Raw genomic sequence first — 12,221 nt, forward strand, 5'->3', positions numbered from 1 at the left:
CGGGAGAAAGATGAGGCTTTCTACTCCCGTAAGGATTTACACCCTCGGAAACCCTGTTACAGGGTCGCTATGGGTCGGAACCGACTCGACGGCACTTAACAACAACAACATATGCCAACCAGATTTCAAAAGTACTGTTTTGAGTACAGGCATACCTCCGAGGTATTGTAGGTTCAGTTTCAGACACCCAAATAAAGCATGTATCACAATAAAGGGAGTCACAGAATTTTTTGGTTACCCATTGGATATAAGCCAAAAAATTTGTGTGACTTCCCAGTGCACATAAGGACCCAGGGCACATGTGGTGCTCTAAGAACTGCACTGAACAGCGAATCACAAGGTCAGCATTTCAAATCTATCAGCTGCTCCTCGGAAACCCTATACAGGGTCGCTATGAGTTGAATGGACTCAACAGCATTTAACAACCTGTGCATATAAAAGTTGTGTTTACACAATAGTGGTAGTGTTGTGGATTTGGTTCAGACTCATAGTGACATTGTGTAGGAGGCTGTCAATCTTTCTCCCTCATAAAGATGAGTGAGCATAAAGCCTCATCTTTCTCCCATGGAACACCTGGTAGTTTCGAACTGCTGACCTTGAGGTTAGCAGCCCGACTCATAACCACTATGCTACCAGAGCTCCTTCAATAGCAACTGCTCAATGTTGTTGTTGTTAAGTGCTATCAAGTCAATTCCGAATCACAACAACCCTATGTAGGGTTTCCGAGGAGCAGCTGGTGAGTTTGAACTGCTGGTCTTACAGGTCAAACTGACTCTTTACTGTCCAGCGAATTAACCCCACAGCGCCACACCAGGAACCAGGACTCCTAACTGTTCAGTTAGCATTATAAAAAGTTTGAAATATTGTGTTGTTGTTGTTGTTAGGTGGCATCAAGTTGGACCCTATGCACAGCAGAAAAAAACACTGCCCAATCTTGGGCCAACCTAACAATTGTTGCCACGCTTGAGCCCATTGATGCTGCCACTTTGCCAATTCATCTCTCTGGGGGTCTTCCTCTTTTTCTCTGATCCTCCTCTCTATCAAACATTATATTCTTCTCTAGCAACTGGTCCCTCCTGACAATATCTATATCTGAAGTATGAGAGATGAAGTTTAGCCATCCTGACCTACAAGGAGCACTCTGGCTGCACTTCTTCCAACACAGATCTGTTGCTTCTTTTGGCAGCCCATGGCACTTTCAATATTCTCCTCAAACACCATAACTTAAATGCATCAATTCTTCTACAGTCTGCCTTATTCACTGTCCAGCTTTCACATGCATATGAGGTTATTGAAAATACCATGGCTTGGGTCAGGCGCACCTTAGTCCTCAAGCTGACATCTTTACTCTTCAACACTTGAAAAAGATCTTGTGCAGCAGATTTGCCTAATGCAATGCGTCGTTTGATTTCTCGACTGCTGCTTCGGTGAGATAGTTGATCTAAGAAGAATGAAGTCCTTGACAACATCAATCTTTTCTCCGTTGATAAGAATGTTGTTTATTGGTTCACTGGCGAGGATTTTTGTTTTCTTCACATTGAGATGCAATCCATACAGAAGGCGATGATGCTCTTTGATCTTCATCAGTAAATATTTTAAGTCTTCTTCACTTTCAGCAAGCAAGGCTGTATCATCTGAAATATTGTGAGAATGAGTAAAACGAGACACAGAGACACAAAGTAAGCAGGTGTTGTTGGAAAAATGGAGCTGATAAAGTCATTCAAGGAAGGATTGCTGCAAGTTTGTAATTAATTAAAAAAAAAAGATATCTGTAAAGCAAGCGAAATAAAACGAGGCACAGTGTTTCCTTTGTGCAGATTAAAAACACGGGAGCCCTCTGGTGGTCATTTTCGGAAAAAAAAACTCACAAAAAGGAGAGATTCCCTTAGTTTGTCCTGTGTCCGTTTCAACTCATAGCAGCCCAAGTAACAGATAGATGCTCCTGGGGGTTCCAAGGCTGTAATGTTCACAGAAGCAGACCACCAAGGTTTTTTTGTTGTTTTTTTTTCTGTCTCTGAGGATACTTCAACCTTCCATTTAGCAGCTGAGTGCTTAACCATTGTGCCAACAGAGCTCATTTTAGGTGAGACTTTTCATATAGTTCCTGTGTTCCATTCCCTTGCCTCTACAAACAAATCTCCAAAGTAATCATTAAGATGAAAGCAGGGCCATTATAATCCTCTGAAGCACTGATGGAGACTTTTTCTATCATGGTTACATTGATGATTCACCAGCAGCATCAGTTGCTAAGCAGAGTTGTGACAGATGATGGTCTCAGACTGTGTGGACTGAGTGGGACCCACAGATGGATGGGACAAGGGAGGCTCTGATTTGCTTGAATACAGTGAGTGACAGAAATGCCCTCCAGAGCACAACTGGGAGGCTCTTGTCACATTTTACAGTTCATTTCAATAAAATGATGTCACCAGATTAAAGTGTAGGGAGACAAGCTCTGTGCCAGCAGAAGGGTTCATGAGTGGACAGCCAGTCCGGACAGGTGGTAACTCATGGGTCCTATCCAGAGCTCAGCTGTTGAAGGAGCTGGGAAAATATGAGCTAATGAGAAGAATGGGGGTTAGAGATTGCCATGAAAGCAATATTTGGAAATACCCAAATTGTCTCACGAAGCAGGAGAAGTTAAGGATTCCAATCAGCCTGTGATAATGGAGGGTGGCAGCCAGGCAAACAGGAGAGCGGGCCCTGACAGACAGCAGGTACCACGGCCAGGAACACAGGCTGGCTTTCAAGGCAGCATCAGATTTCTCAGACCTTTTCTCAAAGAAGCTCATAATATCTTTTCCTACTTTTCACTAAAAAATAAAATAAATTATATACTTTTATTAACTGTTTCATATTATGTTTGTTAAGTGCCAGAGTTGGTTCCGACTCCTGGTGACCCTGTGTAATGTTTCTGGGGCTTTTGTTTCAACATCTTTTGTTGGAGCAGAAAGCCTCATCTTTTTCCTATGGAGTGGCTGGTGGGGTTGAGTCACCAACCTGGTGACTGGCAGTCCAGTGCTTATCATACTCACCATATTAAGTTTGTTGTTGTTAAGTGCTGTTGAGTTGGTTCCCACTCATAGCGACCCTGTATAGAGTTTCCGAGGAGCAGGCTGGTGGGTTAGAACTGTCAACCTTGTGGCTAGCAGTTCAGTGCTTATCCCATAATGCCTCATTATGTTTGTTGCTGTTATGTGCTGCTGTGGAGTCGGTTCTGACTCATAGTGACCCTATATAGGGTTTCCGAGGCTGTAAATATTTACGGGAGCAGAAAGCCTCACCTTTCTCCCGCGGAACAGCTGGTAGTTTCAAACTGCTGACCCTGAGGTTCACAGCCGGATTCGTAACCACTACGCTACCAGAGCTCTGTATTCAATTTTCTTTGTATTTATACATGCTGCTGTTGTTACTGTTAATCAGTTCTGACTCAGAGTGACCCTGTTTAGAGGTTCTGAGAAGTATCCTTTAAAAAATTTAAAAAATTCAAATTTTACAACATTTGAAAATATCAGGGAATTTATGTGTGAATGAATTAGAAGTCACAAAGAAATCCTGACTGGTTAATAATGACTATTGGATGGAAATCCATTCACATTTTCCTGTGCTATTGCATTACCACTATGTGGGACATTCACACTCCACTTGGAACATGAGAAATTACAAAAAAGAAAGGGACTTTTAAAACCACACTTCATTTTTAATACAAAACCTGTTGTACTATTACAGAAGTGACCTCTTCATGCACAGATACACTTAGTATCTACCATGATGGAAGAGTCAAAACTTTGGTCATTATTGCGAAACATCAGCAAATTGAAAGTAACTTTTATCTTTGTTCTCTCTGATGCAAGGCAAGCGTGTTTTATCTCTGAATTTCCAAATGGACAGGTTGACTTGGAAAAAGTGAATATGGACACCTGGAAGTATTTAAGGCCATCTTTACCTGGATTTACTTCAAACTGTGCTTTACCTACGTATATAAAAGGTGCCACGTGATTCCGCCTATTGTTTCCCATAGGCAAAGTCCTGAAGATTTCATCTTCAGAAACCAGCTGTCAATGTGTAGAGTAGTTCACCATTTCAGTTTCACAGCAAAAGAAGGAGAGAAAAAAAAAAAAAAAAAGGAAACAAGCCCAACCCAAAAAGTATTTCAGCAGATGCTTTCTAATCCCATGCATTCTGTTAGCTAGCTTACTTCTTACACAGTACAGCGTAAACATTGTTGGCTTGTTTACTGGTATGTCACACCAATAAGCAAATAGCATCTAGACTTTCAGTGTATTTACAAATTCAACAAAATATCTACATATAAAAAGCTTTACTTAAAATTAAACTTGATGCAAGTTATGAGAAACCAATTTATTGGCAAATGAAACTGAGCATTTCTTCAACCATAGGTTGTTATAGAATTTCATATTTGGAGGTAAACCATTTGCTATTTATCATTCATGAATATGGTAGACTACACACATATATATATATATTTATTTTTCAAACTGCAGATGTAATCATTTTGACTATTGGCCTTGTTAACACTTGTCAGATTTCTTAGATCCCAAAATGTGTAGTAGCAATTTGCATACATGTTGCTTAATGCTGCAGAAAGGCTCACAAGCTACCACAAAGGCAGGTAAAACTTAGAGAATAATTTATTACTGTTGGCATGATGTTGTAGATTTTTATTTTGAGAATAACTTAAAAATCTTGTTTTCTACCAAGTTGACATCTTCCTTATTGAGTTTGACTTGTTTTAATTATCATGTGTTCCAGGTGGTAATAAAGCGTTTTCTTTTTATGCTGAGGAGGAAAAAAATGCTCCTTAAAATAAATTGTCTTCTTCTTATTATTACTGTTTCACATTTCCTTTTTTTCGCATTGAAGTTTTCATGATCTCATTAGCTCTGCTTTTTTAAAGTTCCTCTAGACAATGAGACTCATCTAAGATCTGGGACTGACTCTAGGGGCTAGTACAGAAAGTGGTATGTTTTGGAATGTTGTCTGAAGGCACTGCATAGATCTTGCCCCGTGTCTTCTGGAATCGTTTTGAAACTGAATTTTAGTGGTTTGTTTCCAGTTCGTTCAGTATGGCACACGTGCCCAAAATGCATGGCAATGCACACTGTTTATGCCTGGAAAAATCCAACACAGAAATGCTGGGAAAGGAGAACACTGTACTGCTTTGATACCTGGCCCATTAAGAAGGCTACGAAGTAACAAGAGCAAAGTGTAGGTAACAAAGTCTCAGGAAGCATCAACAAATGCAACTGTCATAATTAACTCATTTAGCAAGTATATACTGTACATACTGTTCCTAACAGTCTCCCAAAAAGACTAACGACAGCTAGACATAGAGTCACCAATTCCACAACAATGTCCACAAAGACATTGAAGTTCTAGAAGATACTACAGTAACACTCTTGACAATGAAAACGGAATTCATATTCAGGGGTTCAGCAGAGGACAGTATCAACAAAGTATCGAACCATGTTTTAATAATATACACAGGTATGCTTTTTAAATGTATAGAATTTTTTCATGCATCATATTGAAGTGTATCCAGAGGAAATAACACGATCTGTTGACGATGCTGTATTATTTTATCAGCGCAGAGGAAATCAAGAATACCCATTTTGAAGAAAAAAGTATGCACTTTGCACTCCAGTTCACATTATCATTTGACTGATTAAGTTCTTGGTCTAACTGTTCTTATGATAACAACATACAGTAGAAAATACATTTTCTACCTATATGTTCATAGTATATAAGAGGACAGACAGCCAAGTGCTTAAGATAAACATTCTAGAGAAATGGGATATTGGCAAAGAGCTTAAAAATTAAACGAAGGAATTCATGGCATTGACGGGAGACGGTGCCTCTGAGCTTTCATTTCCTTCAGCTGGTTCCTTCTCTTTCTTACCACTGTATTGTCCAATAAAGGAGCCATCCTCATTAAACTGGCCGTTCACCCCCTCTCCATAGTCAACTAGACTATCATCACTGTCTCCCTTTTTCACAGTTCTGTTTGAAGACGTTCGACTTCCGTTTTTTGAAGGATTATGGCCTTCTGTATCACTGGAAAGAGAAAAACGTTTTTGTCAAGACTGGCCTGTAGCCAAAGTTTTTTTATTTTTTTTATTTTTAAAGATCATGCATGCAAATTATGATAAAGCACATGGAGTCCTGGGCTCCACCCCCCAAATCCAATTGTAAGGTTGACTCCAATTACTAGGGTATGATTGGGATGAGAATCAGGTGCTGAAATGGTTTCATCATGAAGTCTTCAGTAGAGTGGATGGCTTCTTATTGTGCATATAAATTTCAATGACAGATTCTGACTCGTGATTTGAAAGCAATTCTGAAATAATCACAAGCATGACAAAAGGAAGAATTGGAAAAAGTTGAAAATTACTTTTTTTTTTTCTAAAGGGGTTAAAAGTTTATGGCAAGAAGAGAAGCTAGTATGTTAAACTGCTTAATATCTCTTGAATATGAATGGAAAATGATTTTGGTTAAATATGAAAGGTGGATTATTTTTCCCCTGAGCCGGAAGGTGAAGCAAAATCCTGCATTTCAAATAGGTTTGTTATTGAGTGCAGGCTAGACTTACAAACTTCAACCTTACCTTTCAAGAGACCTACAAATTCCATTAAAAGGGTGCAGAAGAAACAAATGAAAATAGCCTAAGAAGAAAAGCAAAATGCTTATACTGACATACAGTTTTCATTTTTACTAAAAGAACCTTAGATAGTGGGTAAAGATTTGTTAATTTGGGAAGAGACACAGGTTGACTTAAAAGCCTAGATTTATTTGGACTCTTTATACATGTCAACATATGCTAAAGTGGGAGAATGAATCAGAAGATATAAAAACATACTTTTTTGTATATTTAAGATATTAAAAAACAAAAAAAACTTTTCCTGCTCTCATCTTCACCCCACTGCTCCCTTCTCTATAGTTTATTCATGTTGGCCAGAAATCTGATGAGTATAATTTTTGAGAAACTTGAAAGAAGTATTCATATTAATCATTGTTGTTAAGTGTCTTTGAGTTGCTTCTGACTTACAGCGACCCTATATATGGTTTCGGAGGAGTAGCTGGTGAGTTTGAATCACCGCCGTTGTGGTTCAAACTGACCTTGTGGTCCAGTGATTATCCTATGGCCCCATACCAAGACATACTGATATAGACATATGTATAAATACATATCTGTTGTTGTTGTTGTCAGGTGCCATTGAGTCGGAACTGACTCATAGCAACCCCATGCACAGCAGAATGAAACAATGTCCTATCCTGGGCCAACTTCACTATATCTATATGTATATATATATATATTGTTGTTGTTGTTAAGTGTCACTGAGTTAGTTCCGACTCATAGCATCACAGTCTAGGTTTTCTGAGGCTGTAAATCTTGGTGAGAGCAGAACACCTAATTTTTCTCCTTTGGAGTAGCTAGAGGGCTTGAACTGCCAACTTTGTGGTTCACAGTCCCATTAGATATGTCATGTTGTTAGGTGCCATTGAGTCAGTTCCAACTCATAGAGACCTTACGCACAATACAATGACACACTGCCAGGTCCTGCACTATCCTCACGGTTGTTTTTAAGTTGTGTGCGCACGTGTGTAGGAATCCTGGTGTAGCACTGTGAGAAATGTATATATATTTACACACCCCATATATACACACACATATATATGTTATTGTCAGGTGCCGTCAAATCAATTCCAACCCAAAGCAACACTGTATAGGGTTTCTGAGGAGCAGCTGGTGGGTTTGAACTTTCGAACTTGCAGTTAGCAGTCCAGTGCTTATCCTACAGCACCACAGGGGGACTCCATATGGAGATGTAGAGTAAGTACTAGCTTGCTAACCTCAAGGCCAGCAATTCAAACCTACCAGCTGTTCTGTGAGAAAACTACTATTTTGATGATGAATTTGTTGAATCCCCTAAACACAATCTCTCAAAAGAGAAGAGGAATCATTATGTTTTAGAACATCTACCCGTATGGCTATATAACAAGGTATGCACATTCAGTGTACTTTAATAGGTAACATTCAGTAACAAAGAAAATATTAAAAAAAATAATAATAATGACAGAATCCAGTATTTTGTTTTCTTTCATATAATAAAAAATATCAGGTAAAAATAAGAAACATAACCAATGTTAGTAAAAAAATTTAAAGAATTAATGTAAAAAAAGAGGTTACATTAGCTATAATGTTTCTCCCAGCAATCTGCACTAGGACTTGATTGCTCCTTCTATTTTACAGTGACTAATATTTCAAGGTACACAAATATTTCTACTCCTTTGTTAATAATTCCTACTAGAGGTTTCAATTTTTCTACAAGGAGAAAATCTCATGACTGAACAATAATACTATACTGATGTTAAAAATTAATTGGTTCAACAATCCCTAAGTTCTTGCCACAAACTGAATAGACGGTATTACCATCATGGCTAACCAATACCTGGGGAGGTCCACAGACCTTGTGGTGGCCTGTGTTTGGGACACTTCAAGGGACATAGCATCCAGTCTCCATCTTATTATAAGAATGGCTTATACAACATTGATGGGATTTAATTACCATCTTCTAGGCTTCTCTTGAATAATTCCCGTGAAATATTGCTCATACTTGGTAAGGAATTTAATTCCATCGAAGAGTTCAATAATGAGTAGAACTTTCTCACCCAGATTCCAGTAGTTACTCTTATTCTGTCTTGTAGGACTAAGGTTCCACAGAATACCGCACAGGGAATTCCAGTCAATGGTATCTCTTTGACCCGGCTATCCATCTATTCATGCATCCAACCATCCAATGCATATTTATTGAGTGCCTACTGTAAGACAGCTATTGTTTTATGCATTGAGGATATAACAGCAAACAAGACAGATTAAAACCCCTGTCTCACTGAGTTTAAAGTATAGTGGGGGCAGAATACAGACAATATGTAACCAATATAATGAAAGTGAGTTAGTTATATAACATGTTAGAAGATGATTCGTGCTATGGAAAATATAGAAGTGAGAAAAGAGGACTGAAGATGTCAGGGAGGGAGTGGAGCTAGGAATTACACTGGATACTCAGGGAATGCTTCATTTAAGAAGTGACATCTGATTAAAGACTTAAAAGAATTGAGCTCTCCAGATGGATAGCTGGGTGGGGGGAGAGTGACGTTGGCAGGGCCAATGGCAGTGCAAATGCCCTGAGGTAGGAGCAAGCCTGCTATGTTCTGGAAGCAGAAAAGAGCTTGGTATAGTTGGAGCTCAATGAGTAAGACAGAGATTGCAGCAGGAGTTAAGAGAGGTAACAGGGTTAGACCAAGGCCTTGTAGAATATTGAAAGGATCCTGCCTTAATGGGAAGCCACTGGAGGATTTGTAATAGACAAGTGACAGGATCTGACTTATAATTCATCAGCATTGAGAACAGCCTCTGCAGGACAGAGCTGTGTTGTTGTTAAGTACCGTGGAGTCGGTTCCAACTCATAGTGACCCTGCACAGGGTTTCCGAGGCTGTAAATCCTTACGGGAGCAGAACGCCTCATCTTTCTCCCGTGCAGATCTGCAGACCACAGCAAATTGAGTCTCACCCATTCACATACAGATCATCTGTGGCTGCTTTTGCACTACAGCAGTAGAGCTGAGTAGTTGGAGCAGAGACCTTGTGGTCATAAAGGCCTCTATGAAAAAATACAACATGGGTATTTACTAGAGAAGACCTAAATAAATGGAGAGATATGTCAATTTATGGATAAGAAGATTAAAATATGATAAATACGTTAATCTCCCCCATATTGCTCTTTACATTCCATTTATTTCTGATAAAAATCCAGTAGGTTCTTTTGCGGACTTTGATAAGTTGATTCTAAAATTCATATGTAAATGAAAAGGCAAGGAGCTCTAAGAAATTTTTGAAGGACAAAGTTGGAGGGCCTGCCCTACCAGATAGTAAGACATGTTGCAAAGCTATAGTATAATGGAGCAGTCCCTGGGTGATGCTGTGCTCGTCACCTAATCAAAAGGTTGAAATTCTGACAGGTGCCTTGAAAGAAAGACCTGGAGACCAACCCTTGAAAACCCAATGAAGTCTACATAGTTCTACTCTCACACATGTAGGGTTTCCTGGAGCTAGAATTTATTTGACGGCAATTGATGGTGGTGGGTATATTAAGACAGGGTGGTTTGGGTGTTGTTAATCATTTTTATCTGCTGTTGAGTCAGTTCTGACTCATAACGACCCTACATACAACAGAACAAAACCCTACATACAACCCTGCCTGGTCCTGTGCCAGTCTCACAATTGTTGCTTTGTTTGAGCCCACTGCTGCTGTCACTGCCTCAATGCATCTCTTTTGAGGTCTTCTTTTTATTCACTGATCCTCCATTTTACTAAGCATGAAGTCCTTCTCTAAGGGCTGGTTCCTCCTGACAACATGTCTGAAGTATGAGAGATGAAGTCTCGCCATCCTGGTTTCTAAGGGACATTCTGGCTGTAATTCTTTCAACACAGATTTGTTTGGTCTCCTGGCAGCCCATGGCACTTTCAATATTCTCTTCCAACACCATAACTCAAATGCATCAATTATTCTACTGTCTTCCTTATTCACTGTCCAACTTTCATAAGCATATTGATAATACCACGGCTTGGGTCAGGTACACCTTAGTCCTCAAACTGATATCTTTGCTCTTGAACACTTTAAAGATATTGTTTGCAGCAGATTCTTGATTGCTGCTTCCATGAGTGTTGATTGTGGATCCCAACAAAATGAAGTCTTTGACAACTTCAACTGTTTTTCCATTTATTATGATGTCATTTATTGGTCTCATTGTGAGGATTTTTATTTTCTTTCCATTCAGGTTTTGGAGTAAAGATAAATTGGCCAGTGGGATGGATTACAGAGTTCTGAAATAGACCAAAGGATTTAGGGACAGAGGGCAGCTCTTTATGCTGGCTTTATTCTTACATCATATTTTTATGCTATAATAACTGAAATCCTTACAAATATTTTTCATTTGTTTACAGGAGTCTTGGTGTGGCACCATAGGATAAGCACTTGATCTCAAGGTCGATTTGAACTGCAAGGTTGGTGGTTCCAACTCACCAGCAGCTCCTCGGAAATACTATACAGAGTTGCTATGAGTCAGAACCAGCTCCATGACACTTGACAATAACAATAACAACAGGTAAATAAGAAATATAGTTGATTTTTATATAAATTTTTTGTTAAGCAACATTAAAAAATCTCTTAATAATTCCAATCTTTACCTGTACATTCTTGTGGATTTTTCTATGTACAATCTTATCAGTCATGTATAATGGACAATCCAGAAAAGAGTGCCTGGAAGCTGCCACTCTAGCTTAATTAATGGCCATAGCAGATGAGAGAGAATTGGACAGTAACACAGAACGTGTTTGAAAGACGAAAGGGAAGGAAGAGGAGTGATATTCACAAACAGAGTCTATCCAGGAAAAGCTGTTGAAAGACAGCAATATTTTTCTTTAAGACTAGTTTTTGAAAAATGTGGGATGATGTAATATTGTACTTTAATAATTAAAATCTAGAGGAAGCAGCATATCAAAGGTATCAGCATAGTGTCTGACACGTGGTCTGTGCCCAACAAATGTAAGTGTCCCCCCACACCTCTTCTCTCCATTCTAGGCCCACATCTCAGAGTGATTTCTTCTAAGAAGTCTGTGTGCAACATGCACGCACACTCAGACGTAACGAGGGGCTACAAGACTGTTGAAGTAGCATTGCATTAGTGCTTGCCTTTTTCAGTTCAAAGATGGATTTTATAGTGAAGTAACAAGTGAATTGCTTTTGACTCTGTACTTAGGGAAGTTAACTTTGTCAACTTTAAGTGTGAAGGGGTTGTCTCCCAAATGAGAGGAATCTGAAAGCTATAAAATATGATTTTAAAGTCATCTGCTTAGTTAGTTACACAGTACAGATACATTTTTAAATGTCATTTGAGAACTTTTAAGTACAGAATGTCAGAATTTTAGAAAATTAACAAATCATAATATAGTATATGCTTTTGCTGTTGTTAAGTGTCATCAAGTCAGTTCTGACCCATAACAATGCTGTATAGGGTTTCATAGGAGCAGCTGGTAGGTTTGTACTGCTGATCCTGTGACCTGCAGCCCAGTGTTTATCCTATAGAGCCATACCAGGAGTCCAATATAATATATACACCTGTGAAATAGTCACAAAGAAAGA

The 12,221-nt window shown here is 39.0% G+C and overlaps 1 protein-coding gene across 6 annotated transcripts in view; it reads right to left on the reverse strand.

Annotated features, from left to right (window-relative positions):
* Positions 1-5,419: 5,419 nt before the first annotated feature.
* NRCAM (neuronal cell adhesion molecule) overlaps positions 5,420-12,221 on the reverse strand; it is a 99,602-nt gene continuing 92,800 nt past the window's right edge. For 5 of the 6 annotated variants that reach the window (XM_006859282.1, XM_006859281.1, XM_006859280.1 and 2 more), the window contains one exon: positions 5,835-6,072. In XM_006859282.1, the coding sequence (XP_006859344.1) occupies positions 5,835-6,072 (238 nt within the window). Of the gene's footprint in view, positions 6,073-12,221 lie in introns of all 6 variants that reach the window. The other variant, XM_006859279.1, reaches the window with a different exon arrangement.

This window comes from Chrysochloris asiatica, unplaced genomic scaffold (assembly GCF_000296735.1).
Source record: "Chrysochloris asiatica unplaced genomic scaffold, ChrAsi1.0 scaffold00032, whole genome shotgun sequence".
Lineage (NCBI taxonomy): Eukaryota > Metazoa > Chordata > Mammalia > Afrosoricida > Chrysochloridae > Chrysochloris > Chrysochloris asiatica.